The sequence below is a fragment of the Panthera pardus genome, unplaced genomic scaffold (assembly GCF_024362965.1).
Source record: "Panthera pardus isolate Hobbes unplaced genomic scaffold, ASM2436296v1 HiC_scaffold_24, whole genome shotgun sequence".
NCBI lineage: Eukaryota > Metazoa > Chordata > Mammalia > Carnivora > Felidae > Panthera > Panthera pardus.
In genome coordinates this window covers 40534554-40554743 of record NW_026526810.1, presented here as the reverse complement: position 1 = coordinate 40554743, position 20190 = coordinate 40534554, and the positions used below count along the sequence as shown (strand labels likewise).

At 34.4% G+C, this 20190-nt stretch overlaps 1 protein-coding gene across 15 annotated transcripts in view; it reads right to left on the bottom strand.

Annotated features, from left to right (window-relative positions):
* ZNF280D (zinc finger protein 280D) overlaps positions 1-20190 on the bottom strand; it is a 319813-nt gene that overhangs the window by 34997 nt on the left and 264626 nt on the right. For 13 of the 15 annotated variants that reach the window (XR_008417077.1, XM_019442008.2, XM_053889035.1 and 10 more), the window contains 3 exons: positions 19662-19780; positions 19478-19514; positions 545-590 (listed from right to left, as the gene is read on the bottom strand). Coding sequence is in view for 14 of the 15 variants with exons in the window: in XM_019442008.2 (XP_019297553.2) it covers positions 545-590; positions 19478-19514; positions 19662-19780 (202 nt within the window). In the remaining variant the exon portion in view is untranslated. Of the gene's footprint in view, positions 1-544; positions 591-17703; positions 18861-19091; positions 19351-19477; positions 19515-19661; positions 19781-20190 lie in introns of those variants that run through there. The other 2 variants (XM_019442016.2, XM_019442019.2) reach the window with 2 other exon arrangements.

Below are 20190 nucleotides of genomic sequence, written 5' to 3'. Positions count from 1 at the left end.
AAAAGAACAAGTACTTGAGCAAAACTATTTCTATACACATCCAGTAGACTGCCTAGTAAATAACATTTATATGATAATCCTGAGTGTTATATTAAGAGTACCAGTTTAAGATAGGTAAAACACATTTAATAAGTAGCTAAAACATAAAATATTTCTATTTTAAAAACCAGTTAAGTCTTTTAAAAAATCCCAGAAAATATAATCATCTGGAAAGATTAGTATTCCAAAGTGTCAAATCTTTGAGGTTTTACTGATTTCAGGATTTTTATATCATAAATTTATCTCCATTAACTCACTAGTTGAATTAAACAACAGGCAAGTGAAATATGTGATGTCTTTGTAAAAACAAAAACACCTTATTAGAGTTACATATTTTTATTATCTAAAGACAAACAAAAAACAAATCTCAAATTTTTTTCCCTGATAATATGCCATATGCCAATAATTACTGATGTACACACAATGAATTGAAATGTCTGAAAAATTAAACCAATAATACTTTCAAATGTATAAACCTTTAAAGTACAAATAAAACAAAATTTACCTCAGACACAGGTTCTTGTTCCTTAGTGGGAGCTTCATTTTTTGATCTTGAAAACAAAATAAGTATTGAATATTTTATATTTACAATGGAAAAATATGAGACAGTTCTTTTTTGCATGTTTAAAATAATTAAAATGTAAATCTAAACTAAAGTAGATTTGTAAATGACTTCTATAAATGTTTTAAGGGAAAAATAAAATGCACAAAATAAACAGATTCAATAAATGTGCTAAATAAATTAATACAGACATGTACTTCCTTCTTTTCTAAAGTTAAGAGCACTTATGAAATTTTCTCTATGTTAGATACAATTATAAATAAAGGACATAATACATTAGTAAAACAATTTCAAAAAAGGAATTACTTTTCATTTAAAAAATGAAAGCACGTTTTATGCCTCATATATAAATATGCATGAATATTTACTATCATAGGGCTTAAAAAGGGAGAGAAGAGAAAGAGAAATTTTATCTATTATGAAATTCAATGTAATGCTATTTTGATATCTATTATAATTAAAGTGGCAAACTCACAGAAATAATTTAGAATTCTGAAGGATATAGTCTCTTAAGAGCCTTCATAAGCATAGCTCAAATAGTAACTATAAATTTTTAAACTTGGCTTCTAGAAATAAAAAAACTAATTGTAACTTATTACAACATTCAGAAAGGCATATACCACCTATAAAATCTTTTGAAATAATTTAATATAAAAGCTAGCTTTCCCAAAAGATCTTTTACAAACTGCTGATAACTCAATATTATTTGCTGATATTATATATTAAACTCAATTATAAACCATATAAGTTGGGTGCCTACCTGATCTAAAATGCCATTAATACATAGTAAGGTGAATTCATTATTTTATGAAGGCTTACAGTTATACCTAAAAGGTTAATACATTTAACATAAGCAACAGTTATACTGACTTAAATTTCATGTACACAAATGAAGACATATAATAGGATAGAAATGTCAAATATCCTAAAAGCTACTCTCATGGTTAGTGAAGTACAGCTGGTGTACATACATCCTTTTCTTTCTCCATTCTCTGTAGTCAAACTGAAAAAATTAGGTTGATAAAGGCTAATAATTTACTAAATATTAACAATAATTTGTGTAAAATTACTTATCTATATTTTAATTATTACATGAGATTGCAAACCATTGGAAATTGAGCATGTATTTTTTTGTTCTTTTACTCTGTTAGTGTATTACAATAATTTATAACTAATTTACTAAACAAATTTAAGCAAATAAAACTTGCAGAAATATTGACAAAATGCATAAATGTCAATCATTTTGGGAGTCAAAGATTTTGTAATTCTCTAAAGTGTTTAACTGTGAAAAACAATATTCATACAGATGAAATTTCAAGTGTTTAGTCTAACTTCATTGCTTTAATGATTTATACAGGAAAATGATAGTCTTAAGAATAATATCTACAAAATAGTAAGAAAATATGAAACCTTAGTCTGAAGAAACAAAGAGTAAACATTGGACTAATGAAATTTTAAAGTAAATTTGAATAGGAATGCCTGGGTGGCTCAGTTGGTTAAGTGTCTGACTCTCAATTTTGGCTCAGGTCATAATCACACCATTCATTAGAGTGAGTCCACGTTGCTTGGGATTCTCTTTTTCCCCCTGCCCCTCCCCCTTTAGCACACTCATGTGCATATACTCTCTCAAAAATAAATTTTAAAAATCTTTAAAATAAATTTGTATATTACAACTGATTTTTATTTCTAAGCAGTTAATATTTTAAACTCAGTTTGAAAAGCCGTGCAACAAACTACTCACAAAGTAGTTTAAAAATATTTTATAAAAGAATTTTCCTTCTCAGCTTATTACTGAAATATTATCAAAGATCAATCTTACATTCTTACAAAAGAAACTTTACTATGCTTATCATTTTCACATATGGCTGTTCTAATGAACGGATTTTATGCAACAATTAAAATGAAAGCCAATAAGCATGTGTTACTATTATTGCTGACATTTCATTTGGGGAAACTGGGTCCTCCTACTATCTCTGGAAGGTAGGTTAGTGACAGAGGTTTTTATTACGCTTCATTTTACTGGCTAAGAAACTAGTAAATGAGAACAAAGTAAGTTATTGAAATAATTAGCAGTAAGAGGTCTATGATCCCAATCTTATTTTAACTATACTGATATTCTGTTTATGGAACAGAATTATAATAACCAGTGAAATACTTAAGAAAACAAATATTTAAAAAATTAGAAAAGCACACTATAAAAAATTTCAGAGTTACAAATTCATCACTAAAATGTACACTACATTTTTATAATTACAAAAGCATACTTTAAGATTAACAAATTAAAAAAAGACTAACAAATTTTAATGCAACTCATTAACATTTATTGGAAAAGAAAAAAATGTTCTTACCTGTAATTCTTATTCATTAAAGATACCTGCTGAAATAGTCATCATTTGAGATATTCAATTGCTTGGCAGAAGACATTGAAATTTGCTAAGCTCAAAGTTCTGAGCTAAAGACCTGCTATTTAAGTTAATTACACTTTTCACCTGGGAATGTTGCAATAACTTTTTATAGAAAAAAGTAGTACAGCATTTAAAACAAACACTAAGATTTCAGTGTAAAGAGAACAGAAAGACTGTGATCAATTTCAACAATGATTAGAAATCAAGATTGCAAATAAGTTACTTTTCCTCTGTATGTGAACTTGCTGAAACAGATCTTTCTGATAAAGGACAATCCTTTCTCTCTAAAGGTTAAAGTAAACTAAATGTCACTTCTTGCATTTTTCTGCAGGTCACATAACTAATCCAAGGCTACATGTAAAATAAATATTTCAGGTCAATTACATTAGTGTGTTCTTTGCAGGTTTCATTCATACTATATACATAACCACGGGTTAAAGGGAAGAGCTATAAAGGGAAAAATGTTCAGATTCATTTCAGCCAGGCTACATGATTTCCTTCTAATTACGTTTAAAAGCCCCAAATTTCAATGCTGAGTTTTAAAATGTAATCTTCAATTTCAGAATATTTGTAAGCATATGAAAAAAGCTAAAAAGTTGTAAAAGCCAATAGTAAAATCAATCAGTTCTTAAGATCTTCCACTTAGACACTCATGATTGGATTTAAGATAGTAATCACCAGACTAATAAATTGTAGTAAAACATCTAGTCTACCATTTCTGATCATATGTTGTGGGAGATGTTAATAGATATGCAGAAAGGGTAACTGAGCTAAACATTTACTAGGTTGCACTCTTACTGTGCTAAGAGTTCCAGTCCAAAGACACAGTCCCTCCTATCAAGGAATTCACCATCACCACAAAGGAAACATATAGAAGCAAATGCTTATGTACTGTTGAAAAAGAGACATCTATATGACGGAATGACTGTACAAAGGACTGAGCCACTATGAAGGGGAACATGCAAGGAAGCAATGAATATACTACAGTAAACTTGGTTTTGCAGCAAGGGTTAGCAAAGCAGGAGAAAGGGATTCAAGGCAATGCAAAAGAAAAGAAGTATGAAAGAAGACAATGATATAAGAACCTGAGTGGTCTCATAAACCTGAAATGTAGGGAACAAGGGAGAGGGGTCAAAAACACAATTGAAGAAATAGCAAGGACAACTTCAGGAAAGATGTTGATTGCCTGGGTAAAGTGCTTATGTTAAGAACTTTATTTTAAGGCGAACAGGAAAGTATGATTAAATTTGTACATCAGAAATGCAAAGGGTAGGGATGCCTGGATGGCTCAGAAGAGTGTCTGGCTCAGGTCATGATCTCCTGATTTTGGCTCAGGTCATGATCTCCTGGTCATGAGCTCAAGCCCCATGTGGGTGGGTCTCCATGCTGAGTGGAGAGTCTGCTTGGGATTCTCCCTGCCCCCCTCTCAAAATAAATACCCCCTCCTCTACTTTCTCCTTTACTATTAAAATAAATAAACATTTTAAGAAAGAAAGAGAAAAGGTAGTATTAGGAGAGGATAGGTTCCACCCAGGAAGTCCAGAGAAGAGACAGTTAATGCCTGTTTCAAGTAAAGCAGTAGTGTCAATAAAGAAGAGGAAGGTTTAGGGAGACAATAAACAAAATAAAAACCAACAGAATATAAGTACCAACTTGATAAAGATAAATGAGTAGAGTAAATAGGATCACCTATATGTCTGCCTCAAGTGGCAAGAGAATGGTAATACCATTAACCAAGAAAGGAAATTCAGGCGGAGAAACAACATATACTGTGGAGGGGAAATGAACTTATGATGCCTGCAAAACATTCAGATGGAAATATTTACCACTCAGAACTGCTCAGGGTTATTTATTTCATCCTTGAGGAAAAATTCCAACCATCACTTCCAAACAGATAACCTCAGAGTCATCATTCAGAGCTTTACCCCACCCCCATTTTTATTAGTTTATTTCAATCAATCAACAATTCAATTCAGAAATATCACAGTATATTAGAATTAGACTTGAGCCCTAAGAGATTGTACAACTGCCCCTGTCTTATAGATGAGAAAAATCTGAAGCCCAAAAATGCTAAATAAGTCTATTAAGCAATAGAACAGGGATTAAAAGTGGTGGCTCTACTTCAAATTTCCACTGCATTGCTTCACAGCCAATTCCTTTCCTGTGAATCAGGCTCCCTTATAATCATTCCAAGAAAAGTGAAAAAGCTTAACTGATCTCTCTGCCTCTGGATGTTTTCCACTCTTAAATATGCTGAGTATCATTGCCAAATTAATCTTACTAATACACCAATTTATGGCCATTGTTTGCTGAAATGTCCTATTGCCTACAGTACATCATAGATATACTGCTCTAAGATTGGGAGGCTAGATTCTGGTCTCAATGCTACAAGTGTGTCAGTTGCTGCCTACCCTCCTGTGAAAACACACTGAAGCTCAGTCCCATGTAACTCCGCAGCCAATCAGAAACAAAGCAGGAATTACATGTGTAACCACAAGTACAACCAGAGAAGCAATAGCGTACAGTGCTTATTACTTTGGTCTCTGAAGACAGACTGCCATAATTTAAATGGAGTCTCTCTACTTGAAAGCTATGTGACCTTGAGCAAATTATGTATCTGTACCTCAACTGTCTTACCCATAAAATTATCCATAAAATTGGCACATATCTCATTAATTTGTGAGAATTAAATGAGTCAACAAATACAAAAAAGAAGAGTGTCTGGCACATTACATGTGCTCAATAAATGTTAGTTATTATTAATGACATGGGTAGAGTTGGGAGTCAACCTTACTGTCCAGAATTTATTTGATGTACCACACAGGCTCGTAAAGCCTTTTACCACTTAAAATATCCTTCATATTTTGAGATTTCCCTGCCATACTTCCCCCAACTCTTAAACACAATACATTAGATATTTATTTTGATTGCTGGTCTACTCCTGTTAGGACCAGCCTTATTTGCTATCATATGAAATTATCTACCCACTTCTAAACACTTAGGTATGATCTAAAGTTAGGCAAGATAAGAGTAAAAAACCACTCTGTATGGATAGAAGAAAGAACTAACAAGAGACAGGAATCAAAAGAAACAAAATATTTGTGAAATTGTGAAGCAAAAAAATTAATAATAATAAGACCATAAGTGAAGGCAGAAGATTTTGATGCCAGACTAGGGCTCTATTTTGTCATTTTGTTGGCAATATTGAATTAAGTCTGGAATATTTAATTTATAATAAACAAGAAGCACCATCAGGACCAGAAGACTGAAAAAACTAGTAGCCTTAGAATCACTGGCAGAAGCTGGTACAGTTTGTCCTAAATGAAGGACTACACTAAAGTTTCATTTATCTTTTCATTTCACTGATTCTCCCATCCTTCTCTGCCTACCAGGTATCAAAAATAGAGGTCCAAACTGACAGAAACCACCCTATTTTGACACATAGCTCCTACCTACTGACTTGTAATTACATAGTAGGGGCAAATATATTGTACCCACTTTGAAAAGGAGAAACCATTTTAGAATTGCTCAAGATTTGGATTGACATATTAATGTCCATAGTAGGGGAGAGAAATCCAAGGGCATGAGCCCCCATTATCTCCAAACCCAGTTACATTTCAACAGTTTAGAGAAGGTACCCACAGAAGACCCTGAAAAATCAAAGCAATCTTGAGAAATAAGAACAAAACTGGAGGTATCAGAATTCCCAATTGCAAGATATACTACAAGGCTGTAGTAATCAAAATGGTATGGTACTGGCACAACACACATAAATCAATGGATCAGAAAAGGCAGACTAGAAATAAACCCTTGCTTATATGATCAATTAACCTATGACAGTGAACACTGGCAAAACTATACAATGGGGAAAAGACAGCCTCTTCAATAAATGGTGCTGGGAAAACTGGACAGCTACATGCAAAAGAATGAAACTGGACCATTTTCTTACACCATACACAAAAATAAACTCAAAATGGATTAAAGACCTAACTGTGAGACCCAAAACCATACAAAACTCGTATGAGAACACAGAAAGTAGTATCTCTGACATCGGCTGTTACAATGTTTTTCTGGATATGTCTCCCTTGGCAAGGGAAACAAAAGCAAAAATAAACAACTGGGACTATATTAAAATAAAAAGCTTTTGCACACCATACACAAAAATAAATTAAAAATGATGAAACCTAAATATGAGACAGGAAACAATCAAAATCCTAGAGGAAAACATAGGCAGCAAACTCTATGACCTCGGCCATAGCAACCCCTTACTAGACACATCTCTGGAGGCAAGCGAAACAAAAACAAAAATAAACTACTGGGACTTCATAAAGATAAAAAGTTTCTGCACAGCAACAGAAACAATCAACAAAACTAAAAGACAACCTATGGAATAGCAGAAGATATTTGCAAATGACATATCTGATAAAGGGTTAGTATCCAAAATCCATAAAGAATCAAACTCACAACCAAAAAATAAAGAATGCACTTAAGAAATGGGAAGACATAGACATTTTTCCAAAGAAGACTACCAGATGGCTAACAGACACATGAAAAGATGCTCAACATCACTCATTATCAGGGAAATAGAAGTCGAAACCACGATGAGATACCACCTCACACATGTCAGCATGGCTGAAATTAACAACACAAGAAACAACAGATGTTGGCGAGGATATGGAAAGGAGAACCTTCTTACAATGTTAGTGGGAATGCAAACTGGTACAGCCATCTGGAAAACAGCATGGAGTTTCCTCAAAAAGTTAAAAATAGAACTGTCCTACTGTCCAGCAATTGCACTACTAGGTATTTACCCAAAGGATACCAAAATACAGATTTGAAGGGGCACATGCACCCTGATGTTTATAGCAGCATTATCAGCAATAATCAAATTATAAAAGAGCCCAAAAGTCCATCGACTAATGAATAAAGGTGTGTGTGTGTGTGTATACCGTATTTTGATATACATATTTATGTAAATATATATATATATATATATATATATGGAATATTACTTAGCCCTCAAAATCTTGCCATTTGCAATGATGTGGATGGAGCTAGAGTGTATTATGCTAAGTGAAATAAGTCAGAGAAAGACAAATACCATATGATTTCACTCATATGGAACTTAAGAAACAAAAGAGATGAACATAGGGGAAGGGAGAAAAAAACAACAGAGAGAGGGAAGCAAACCATTAGAGACTTAACTATAGAGAACAAACTGAGGGTTGACGGATGGAGGTGGGCGGAGATGGGCTAATTGGGTGATGGGTATTAAGGAGGGCACTTGTTGGGATGAGCACTGGGTGTTATGTGTAAGTGACGAAATCACTAAAATTCTACACTTGAAACCAATTTTACCATATATGTTAACTAATTAAAATTTAAATAAAAACTTGAAATAAAAAAAATGCTTTTGGGGCACCTGGTGGCTCATTCACTTAAGTGGCCAACTCCTGACTTCAGCTCAGGTCATGATCTCACAGTTGATGAGATCAAGCCCCGCATCAGGATCTGCACTGACAGTACAGAGCCTGCTTGGGATTCTCTTTCTCCCTCTCCCTCTGCCCCTTCTAAGCTCATGCGTGCACTCTCTCTCTCAAAATAAATAAACTTAAAAAAAAAAAGCTTTTCCATAGTGAAGGAAACCATCAACAAAACAATAAAGACAATGTACTGATTGAGAAAAAATATTTACAAATGATATATCTGACAAAAGGCTAATATCCAAAATATATAAGGAAGTTACACAACTCAACACAAACATTTCAATTAAAAAATGGGCAGACGACCTGAATAGATATTTTTCCAAAGCAGACATACAGATGCCCAACAGTCACATAAAAAGATGCTCAACATCATTCATCATCAGGGCAATGCAAATCAAAACCACAATGAAATCTTGCCATTTGCAAGATAGATAGAGCTAGAATGTATTATGCTGAGTGAAATAAGTCAATTAGAGAAAGACAAATACCATATGATTTAACTCATGTAGAATTTAAGAAACAAAATAGGTGAATATATGGGGGGGCGGTGGGGAGGAGAGAGGGAAACATACCACAAGAGACTCTTAACGACAGAGAACAAACTGAGAGTTGATGGAGAGAGATAGGTGGGAGATGGGATAGATGGATGATGGGTATTAAGGAGGGCATTTGTGATGAGCACTGGGTGTTGTATGTAAATGATGAATCACTAAATTCTACTCCTGAAACCAATATTGAAGTATTTTAACTAAAATTAAAACAACACAGTGAGAGATCACTTTAAATCCTGTCATAATGGCTAAAATCAAAAAGACAAGAAAGAACAAGGTGAGGATGTACAAAAAAAAGGGACCCTTGTGTACTGTTGGTGAGAATGTTAATAGCGTGGCCACTGTGGAAAACAGTATGTAGGTTCCTCAAAACATTAAAAATAGAATTATCACATGACCCAATAATTCCACTACTGGGTATTTACCCAAAGAAAAGGAAAACATAAGTTCTAAAAGATATATGCACCCCTTTGTTCATTGTGGCATAATTTATATGGAAGCAAACCAAATATCTATCAATATATGAGTGTATAATGAAGAAGTTATATATGTACATATATATATAACTTGTACATATATGTACATACATGTGTATGTATATGTATGTATATATGTGGACACACACTGCAATATTATACAGCCACAAAGAAGGATGAAATTTTACCATTTATAACAACATGGATAGACCTAAAGGGCATTACACTAAGTGAAATAAGTCAGATACAAAAAGACAAATACTGTATGATTTCACTCATATGTAGAATCTAAAAAACAAAACAAATGAATAAACAAGCAAAAAGCACAAAGAGACCTATAGAGAGAACAAACTGATAGTTGCTGGAGGTGAATGTGGTAGGGAATGGGAAAAATGTGGGAAGGGGAGTGGAGATCCTGGCTTCCAGTTACGGAATAAGTCATGGGAATAAAAGGTACAGCATAGAGAATATAGTCAATGATATTACAATAGTGTTGTATGGTGACAGATGGTAGCTACACTTGTGGTGAGCGTAGCATTTATAGAGAAGTTGAATTACCATATGCTGTAACCTGAAACTAATGGATTACTGTGTGTCAACTATACTCAAAAAAAAAAAATTAGGGGACCCTGGGTGGCTCAGTTGGTGAAGCGTCTGACTCTTGATTTCGGCTCAGGTCATGATCTCACAATTTGTAGGATGCAGCCCCACATCGGGGTCTTTCTTCACTGACTGTGGAGCCCAATTGGATTCTCGCTCTCCCTCTCTCTTTGTCCCTCCTCCACTCATACTTTCTCTCTCTCTCTCAAAATAAATAAACTTAAAAAATACTTTTTTAGTTTAGAGAAGGAAATAAGCCCAAAATAAATTCCATATACCTCATAAATGAGATCAGTTTGCCTTTTTCCCACTAAATCAAATATATGAAGTGAAGACACTGACCATTTTGAATACTTAAGATTCTCTAACTTAGATAATGTGTTCAGAACAAATAATTTCTCCAAATAATTTCAGAATTTCACAAGAAAATAATGGAATGATTTCTTACATACTCTTCAATGGTCACAGTATTCAATGGAAGTAAACATTTTTATTTATTTTTTAAAAATTTTTTAAATGTTTTCATTTATTTTTGAGACACAGAGAGACAGAGCATGAGCAGGAGAGGGGCAGAGAGAGAGGGAGACACAGAATCTGAAGCAGGCTCCAGGCTCTGAGCTGTACGCACAGAGCCCGATGCGGGGCTCGAACCCACAGATTGTCAGATCATGACCTGAGCTGAAGTCGGACGTTTAACTGACTGAGCCACCCAAGCGCCCCAGAAGTAAACATTAAAGAAAGATAGTATTCCTAAACATAAAGCTTACTTTAAAAGGCTGCCATTCTGTTTCTAAAAGAGCTTACTTATGGCTTACATTTATGAAGGATAATTAATGAGTTACTGGTATTGTTTAGAGTGGTATAATAGTGATATTTCTCTTTGGGAACAAGTCCAGATTCTCTGTTGGTATAGTATTTCACAAAAATCACATAATGTAATATATACATGGTATTACTGGTTTAACTGGTTATGAAATCAGTTTACTATGTGGCCCTGTGAAGATGTGGATTCAGTGTCTACAATTCTGATTGGCTTATTCTGTAATTACTCTGATGGCATGAACTATATGCCTTATTCACGTTTCCATATCCAGCACTTGATACAGAAGGCAAGAAATCAATGTTTGGGTCAAGGAATATATGGGAGGGTTATTTATTTACATCACACTATTAAAGAGCCATGCAGTTACAATTGGTGTTAAGAATAAAACACAGTAGCCATTCTGAAATAAGACAGAAGAACTCAGTTTTAAGGAAAGTAAGTTTTGTTTTCATTTCTTCCTAGTACTCTTTTAATTAAAAACTATTTTTAAATTTATTTCACAAATGAAACTGAAGTAACTTGAACATAAAGTTAATAAGAGAGAGGAGTCTTCAACTCCGGTGTTTACTGTACTTTGATTAAAACAAACTTAAAGGTAACTGAGACAACCAAATCAACTTCTAAAATCACTTTAAACAGTGGCTTTTAGTGCATTTGATTCAATCAATAAAGTAGACAACTGGTTAAGTAGCCTAGTTTTCTAAGTTTGAGGTTCTGTGGATTTACTATGGACTCATACTCTCAAGATGTGTTAGAGGGGAATATCTTTCTAACCTGAACTTGTTGTCAAGAAAATTAACCTTGCAAAAAACCTGAAAATTTACTTCTATTCTATGTTATAATTAATTCACCCAGATAGTATACTGGAGAAGACAGAGGAAGAAGAAAATGAAAATAAGGGAAAAACAAATAGAAAAGTACAATTCCATGATTGAATTACCCCCTCACATTGTAAAGTTTTAAAAAAAAATCATTTCAAAGGTCTACAAAAGGAACAGCAACTTTACTGCTACTACCTGGCACAGTTATACATATCCATAAATCTAGTAATATCGAATAAGTAGCCAGGAAATGAATGCCTACTAATAATTTTAAAAGTTTTCTTTTAAAGGGGGATTCTATACGCTCAAAGGGAATGTTTTCTCCTCAACAGAGAGAATTATGTACTAGTTTTCTTTTTTTATTTTTTTAAATTTATTTTTGAGACAGAGAGAGACAGAGCATGAGTGGGGGAGGAAAAGAGAGAGGGAGACACAGAATCTGAAACAGGCTCCAGGCTCTGAGCTGTCAGCACAGAGCCCACCACGGGGTTCAAACTAACGGACTGTGAGATCATGACCTGAGCTGAAGTCAGATGCTTAACCGACTGAGCCACCCAGGTGCCCCTATGTACGAGTTTTCAACAAGGGTGTTGTTTCATAGTCTCTAGACAAGAAAAGTAAGAACTATACTCAATCTGACATTAAAGAATTATATCAGATGCAACTGAAGCACTTCAATAAGATGCCATCCACCCAGTAGTTTGGAGGAAGGTACTGCAAGATCTGTGAAGTACAAGCCGAAATTACAAATAACTACAGTGCAAATCGATTGCACTAAAACTCTCAATGATGAGAAGATGCCACTGACAGGTGGTTTCCAGGGTCTCCTGTCATCAGCAGTAGCAGTAATTACAGTATTAACAGCAGAAAGAGCAGGAGCAGCTGGAGCAGTAACAGGAAGTGCCTTAACAGTAGTAGCAGTAGTAACAGCAGCAGCTGGAACAGCAATGGCAACAACATGCATTTATTAACTACTTTTTGTCAGGCCAATGCTAAATAATTGTAATTATTGAAGTTAATAATTTCAATTATTTAAGTTAATAACTTAACTAATTTAATTTTCATACATTATGTCTTTTTCTTCTAACGACTCTGTAAGGAATTCTCACAGACCTTTCACTGATGAGGAAGCTGGGGCTCAACGAGCTGGTTAGATACACAACTAGCACTTAAGCCTAGGGCTGCCTTATTTCACAGCTGCACTCCTTTCACAATACCATACTTCACAGTGGGATGGAGACAGATATTTATCCATGTGGAGGATTCGAAACAATAGGTTCCTATATTTCAATAAATGACAAAGGAAAGGAGATGCACAGTAGCTTCTCCAAGTTTGGAGATGAGAGCAAACTCAGGTAGTCAAATACCAAAATGATTAGAGTGAGGCTGCTGAAGGATCTCAAAATCAGAGAGACGGACTGAAAATATGAGATGAACCACAGTGCAATCAGCATAAGGCAGGATAATTAGGTGGAAAGACTATTCTTACTATTTATAAAATACAATTATGACTAAAGGGAACCTAGGAGCATTCACAGACATTCTCAAACAGCAGTTTGGTGAGCATCAGATACCAAAAATCTAATGGCATGACTACTATTTGCTTCAACAATAACTCTAAAAAATATATATATACTGGGTTAGGAAAAGAAAGTTAACAAAACTGATCTGTGAAAATGGTATGGGAAGCTTAGGTTGAAAATAGTAATCCTAATGAAGATTAAGAAAATGCAGGCAGAAATAAAATCATGAACAGTAGTAATATAACAACAATAGTAACACTGATAACTTTACACTTGTATAGCACTTCCTATGGACCAATTATTTTGTAAGAACTATATGCATAAACTGATTCATTTAATTCACTCAACACCTTATAAGCAAGTACTGTTGTTATCTGCATTTTTACAAATGAGGAATGGGGCACAGACAACTGGTAACCCACCCAAAGTCACACACACTCTAGTAAGCAGCAGGGTAGGAACTCCAAACGAGGCACTCAACTGTAGAGCTTATGCTATTTAACTACTGTCCCCTTAGCAGTCTGAGAGGGTTTAATGTGGAGCTAGTATCAAAACTTTACATTGGAAGAAACTCCTTAACAGATAATCAGATAATAAAAGGCTGGAAATAGCCTCAAGAAAAGTAGGTAAGTGGGTATATTGATAAACTAAGCATAAGGAGAAGAAGCTACGAATAAATGAGAGATTCTTAAGGTTCTTAGTGTGAAATGAAAAGTAACCATACTCCTCCTCCTCCAAAAAAAAAAAAAAAAAAAATTTGTTGCAGCTATAATCAGAGACAGAATAAGCTAATAACTGGTTGTCCCTGTTATGTATTTCTTCAATTTTATAAACATAAAGGAAGATATGATTTTATTTAACTTCTAAAAATATGAAAATGTACATTGCTATCAAGTTATAAAGTCTAGAAAAATACATAAAAATGAATGAAATGTCTAGGAGTCCATCCTCGTTAACCCTACACAACTATTTATTTCTCAAGTCAGAGAATCTGAAGAATGATTCCTCTAAATCAGCATTCTACATACGTATTATATGGAAATTAATGTCAGGAAATTAGTAAGTAAGGTTGAATAAATATTCTTGCAGACACTCATGGGCCACATCTAGCATGAAAAATCCTATATTAAAGAATCTATTTAGGGGCACCTGGGTGGCTCAGTCGGCTGGGCATCTGACTTCGGCTCAGATCACGCTCTCACAGTTCGTGAGTTTGGCCCCGTGTCGGGCTCTGTGCTGACAGCTCAGAGCCTGGAGCCTGCTTCAGCTTCTGTCTCCTTCTCTCTCTGCCCTCTGAGGCTCACACACACACTCTCTCTCTCTCTTTTTCTCTCTCAAGAATAAATACATTAAAAATTAAAAGAAAATTTTTTTAAGAATCTATATAATTTTAACTTGTATTTCCTAAACTTATTTGACTATGGAAACTTTCCCCCCCCTCAGACACTTTATAAATTTTGGACACACTAGTTCCACCATTCATTTGGGAAACAATGACTTACTTTCTTTTATAGAAATGCAAGAGAATTACTTTTATGAGAATATATGTAGAGAGTTAACCATGCTAAGGATTAATGCAGACATTTAGTTTTTTTTTAAGGTCAAAAGGTTCTGCTACCAGAGATAAGGATATGTGGCATTCTTTAATCATCTTCTCCTAAGAACAAATTATAGCATGTAGGTATAACCAATATTGAATAACAGAATTCCAGAACCCTACAACATGTCTGCACTCCTATTTACAAAAAGAGTAACTGTGACCCCAAGGACACCACCACTCCCCTGGTTTTCTTCTATGTCATTGGCCACCACTGTTTAGTCTCCTCCTCCTTTTCATCTCCCTAACCCTTTATTGTCAGATTCCACAGAGCTCAAACTATGGACCTTACCTTTTCTCTATCTCTACTGTGTTCCTCGGTAATCTATAGTCCCATGACCTTTTTAAATTTAATATTTATTTGGGGACAATTGTATATTCACATGCAATTGTAAGAAATAATATATATTGATTCCATGTACCTTTTGTCCAGTTTTCTCCAGTGATAACATCTTACAAAATTATAGTACAAAATCATAATCAAGACACTGACAGTGGTATAATATACCAATTAATTCATATTACTCTGGTTTTACTTATATTCATTCCAATGGCATTTAACAGTGTTCAATGATACTTACAGCCTAGAAACTCCCCTAACCTCACACAAGTGAATGACTATGGCATCTCCATTTGGATGTCTAAGAGGTATCTCAAACTAAAACATGTCCCAAGTCAGAGTCTTCATCTTCCCTTCCAAATGTATTCTTCCTAGTCTTCCCCATCTCAATTAATAACAATGCCATCTTTCTAGTTGCTCAGAGTAATAACTATGAAGTCATCCTCTTCTCTTACTTCACATCCAAACCAACAACAAATTCAAAATATACCCCAAATCAAACCTCTTATCACCCACACTGCTAGTTGCCTAGCCTAACCCTCTGCCATCTCCTACCAGATTATTACAATAGCCTCCCAACTAATCCTCTGAAATTTGCCCTTGGTCTTCTAGAGTTTATCCTCAAGACAGGGGCTAGAGTAATATAAACACTCTTCTCTATTTAAGGTTTTTTGTTGATTGTAGTTCTTACTGAGATATAAAAGACTTCACTATCCAAAATCTTCTAATAAACAGCTTCTTATCTCAGAGTAAAAGCCAAATTCACACATGGCCTACATTACCTCCCACGCCCTGCCTCCTACTGCTCTCTCTCTCTTCCTCACTCATTTGCAACCAACCCAGTCTCCTTGCAGTTCGGGTTTTCACTCCAGTGTCGACTCAAAGGCCTTTTCTGACCACCAACTTTCAAATGGAAGCCTCCCACCTCCAACCCTGTACTCCTTATTCCCCTTTCCTACTCAATTTTTCTCCCCAATATTGACCACAACCTAATATACCATATGTTTTATTTACTTTTTATTGTCAGTCTTTCAGCACTAAATAAAACATGAGCTCGAGGAGGGCAGAGATTTCAGTTCATTTTTCTAGCATTTAGAATGGTGCCAGGCACAAATCAGATGTTTAAGAAACACTGAATAAATAAACGAGGCCCAAAACAGCAAGGTGTTTTGCCAAAATGTGACACAAATATGGCAAGAGTCCTAAGTCTATGTAGCTTAGGAATCATTTTTTCTAAGAATGGTGATGGACTCAAACTGAACCAATCTCACTTTTTATTCAGTGGTCACCAAAACAAACATGCATGAAATGACAATTTCTGATGAGGTGAATAAACTTGATGGTAAGGAGGGATCAGACTCAAGCTAAAACCAAACTAAAATTCAACCACTGCCTATAATAAGCAAATTTTACATCAACTGCCTTAATGTTTTATTTAAACCAACTTTTTAAAAAAGGAGTTATAGGTGATAGAACTTTAAGAACTTAAACTTCAAGAAAATAAACTGGATAACACTATAAGATACAGTCCTAGGAAAGAACACAATGCAGTACTCCTACATTGTTCTATCAAGAATGTAGTTTATCAGGGCACCTGGGTGGCTCAGTCGGTTGAGTGTCTGACTCTTGATTTCAGCTCAGGTCATGATCTCACGGTTCAAGAGTTTGACCCCGCATCAGGCTCTCTGCTGGCAGCCCAGAGCCTGCTTGGGATTCTCTTTCTCTGTCTCTCTCTTCCCCACCCCTGCTCGTGCGCACTCTCTCAAAATAAATAAATCAAACATTAAAAAAATAATGTAGTTTATCATATTTTTGAGCTTTAACCAAGGTAGAACAAAACAAAGATTTATAAACAAAAAGGAACTTATGCTAAAAACAGAAAGAAGTTGTTGTTTCTGGGCAAAATTTTAAAATATTTTTAAAAATTGGGTAGAAAGAGGGTGAATGACAAAAATTTTCTAGAGACAGATAAGGAAATAAAGACTAATATATCCCCATGTCAAATTATTAACAAGCCACTTTGGGAGCTTTTGGAAAATCATTCATTTACAGTACAAATTATTTTGGAAACACTAATGGATTCAACTTATTATTTTATTATTTGCAAGGAGCACATTTTATAATAAGTAGTCATCTAAGTTGGCTTTAAATCTCTTTCAAAGTAAAATTAAAGAAGTTTTGATTTTAGAGTAAAAAACATAACTGAGGTCATACTTTCAGAGGCTCCTAACCTCACAGCAGGTAAGATCACAAAAAGCATTTTGCTTGTTTTTAAAATTCAAGAAATTGGTATACTATAGTGACCTTTCAATTGTTCTGGAGGAAAAAATGCAAGATGCATTAAATAGACACAGCTTTCAGTTTGCAGGCCAAATAATAACAAGGCCTCCATAAAACAATTAAAGCAATGCTCCTATTTATATGATAAAAATCTATAGCTTTCATATGAATTCTTTATTGGTAAATAATTCCTGAGGCACTTAAGCAATACAACTTTTATTAAAAGAAATTAATAGCATCAAAACTGTTTATATCTATATTTAATATAGCTAAAATAAACAAATGTTCAATATTTAAAATATACATATGTATGAGGAAATATATATATAAAATATAACAACTGCATTATTGGCCCCCATCATTTTTAATGTTACCTTTACCCAAAGAGACTACATTAATGGTTAAGTGGCTATTATGTATTTGACGTACAAACATGTGACTTTAAAACCTGTTTTAAGGTCTGCAAGAAGAGGTTCTTCCAATTCTTTACACTTTAAAATTCACAATCATTAAGATAATATTAATAATAAATATCCCAAAGTAAGACAGAGGATATAATAATGTCTAATGGTCTGAACAACAGCCAAATTAAAAAGCTATAAATAGGCAGCTATAAAGAAATCCATAGAGAATTCCAGGGAATCTCTTGGAGTTCTTAACAAAACAAAGCAAACACTAAACAACAGTTTTCAAAAAAAGAATATAAAAATAGACATCATAAAATAGACATCTGTAAATCTGGAGAACATAAAACCAAGCTACCAAAATTAAATTTTTTTTAATTCAAAAATCTGAGAATTGGTATTGCTAAAACTCTATAATAAAGTTAGCACTGAGTAATATATTTTAAATGATAGAAAAATAACTGCAATTTGGAACATAAGTTTAGAGACCTGTTGTTCCAAGGACATAAAAATAACCATGGTTTCCTAACAACCAGAGAGCTTTTGTATTCCTTGGACTGCATTCATGCTAGATAAAGATTAAAAGGTAGCAGCCAAAATGACTACACTTCAACTTGGATGTTGAAGCACTTATCTGAATGGGTTTTCTTGGCCACAAGTGACCCACAAGCCTAAGATCAAGAGCCAAGCCCCCAGTGGGAAGTTGTGCTCAATTTGGTGGGCTTAAAACCATCTCTGGCTAAATCAGCATCAGCCTTACGGGAGGCCAGCCATGAAGGAAGGGAGTCTCCCCAAAATCTGATTTCTTGAGACCACAACCTAGAGCAGGTCCCACAGTCAAATTATTCACATTCCTTGGAAAGAGAGAACAGGCATCAGTTGTGTCCATCGAAGGGGGACACTGTCCAGGTGTACCCTGGACATTTTTTGAAATCTCTGGGCTGCCTCTGCATCTGAAAAATAAGAAAAATAGTACAATGACAGACAACAGATGAGGAAAAAGACAATCATCTGGCCTAAAAGCTTAAGACTTATAAGAAATTAAGAAAGCAGACAAAACAGACAAAAAGACAAACAGCTATATCATTTAGAATGTATTATTCTGAAGGCAAGTACAGCAGAGAAAAACGCAAATTATTTTAAGCAAAGTAAGAAATGACCGTAGCAACAAAAGTTATTTTTGGAGAGAGCCAACTGGGAGAAAAAAAAAAAACAAAAAACATATGTTAAGATATGTCAACCTGACACAAAGATAAGGTGGAATAAGAATCTAGTCCCATTTGAAGCTGAAAATTGCTGAATAATGAGAGCTAGTGTCATGAACTTGGCTGCTTAACTGCCTTTGTGTAAGAAAACATCTCAGAACTTTGAACTTAGGAAATTCCAACTTGTCTTGCACCAGGTCACGAGCTCCAAAGAGCAGGAACCTATTTCAACAAGCAGCTTTAAAAAAAAAAACAAACAAACAAAATACTTTAATATTTTTCATTTCTATTAATGATACATTTTAAAATGCAATAGTGCTAAAATCCATCAAATTAAATTGCACTGAATTAAAAATTAAACTTACTCAGAAAGATGTTCAGAAGTTGGGATACAAACAGAAACTGAAATTAGAAGAAAAGTTTTATATTTAAAATGGCATATGAAATATGAGTGAGAATAACGATTTAGTAAAGAGCTCATATTGTAGCTGACCAAAAATACTGGGACAAATTTCAAAAATCCAAAGTAATGCAATTATAAATACGTACCTTTCTCTATTACAACTTGACAAGTATGAGTTTCATGTTGACGTAAGTGTGTGGCCATATTATCTAAGCCAGAAACATCAGCTTTGAAATCACAATTAAGGCACACTAGAGTAATGCCCCTATAAAAAAAAAAAGGAAACAGTATAAAAGAAAAGGTTTTCATCTTTTATAAAAATCCATATACAAGTTCAATGATTACTTTTCTATAATTTGCTTTTTATGTCATAACTGTCACTCCCATTTTTATTATAGAAACTTGATATAACTGAAATGATTCTCTAGAAAATGGAAAAGCCATATTCAAGTTATACTACTATTTATTTACAGAAAGTATTTTTGCTTTATAAACGTTTTTTAATGTTTGTTTATTTTTGAGAGAGAGAGAGAGAGAGAGAGAGAGTGAGCAGGGGAGGGGCAGAGAGAGAGGGAGACACAGAAGCCGAAGCAGGCTCCAGGCTCTGAGCTGTCAGCACAGCGCCTGATGCAGGGCTCAAACTCACAAACCATGAGATCATTACCTGAGCCAATG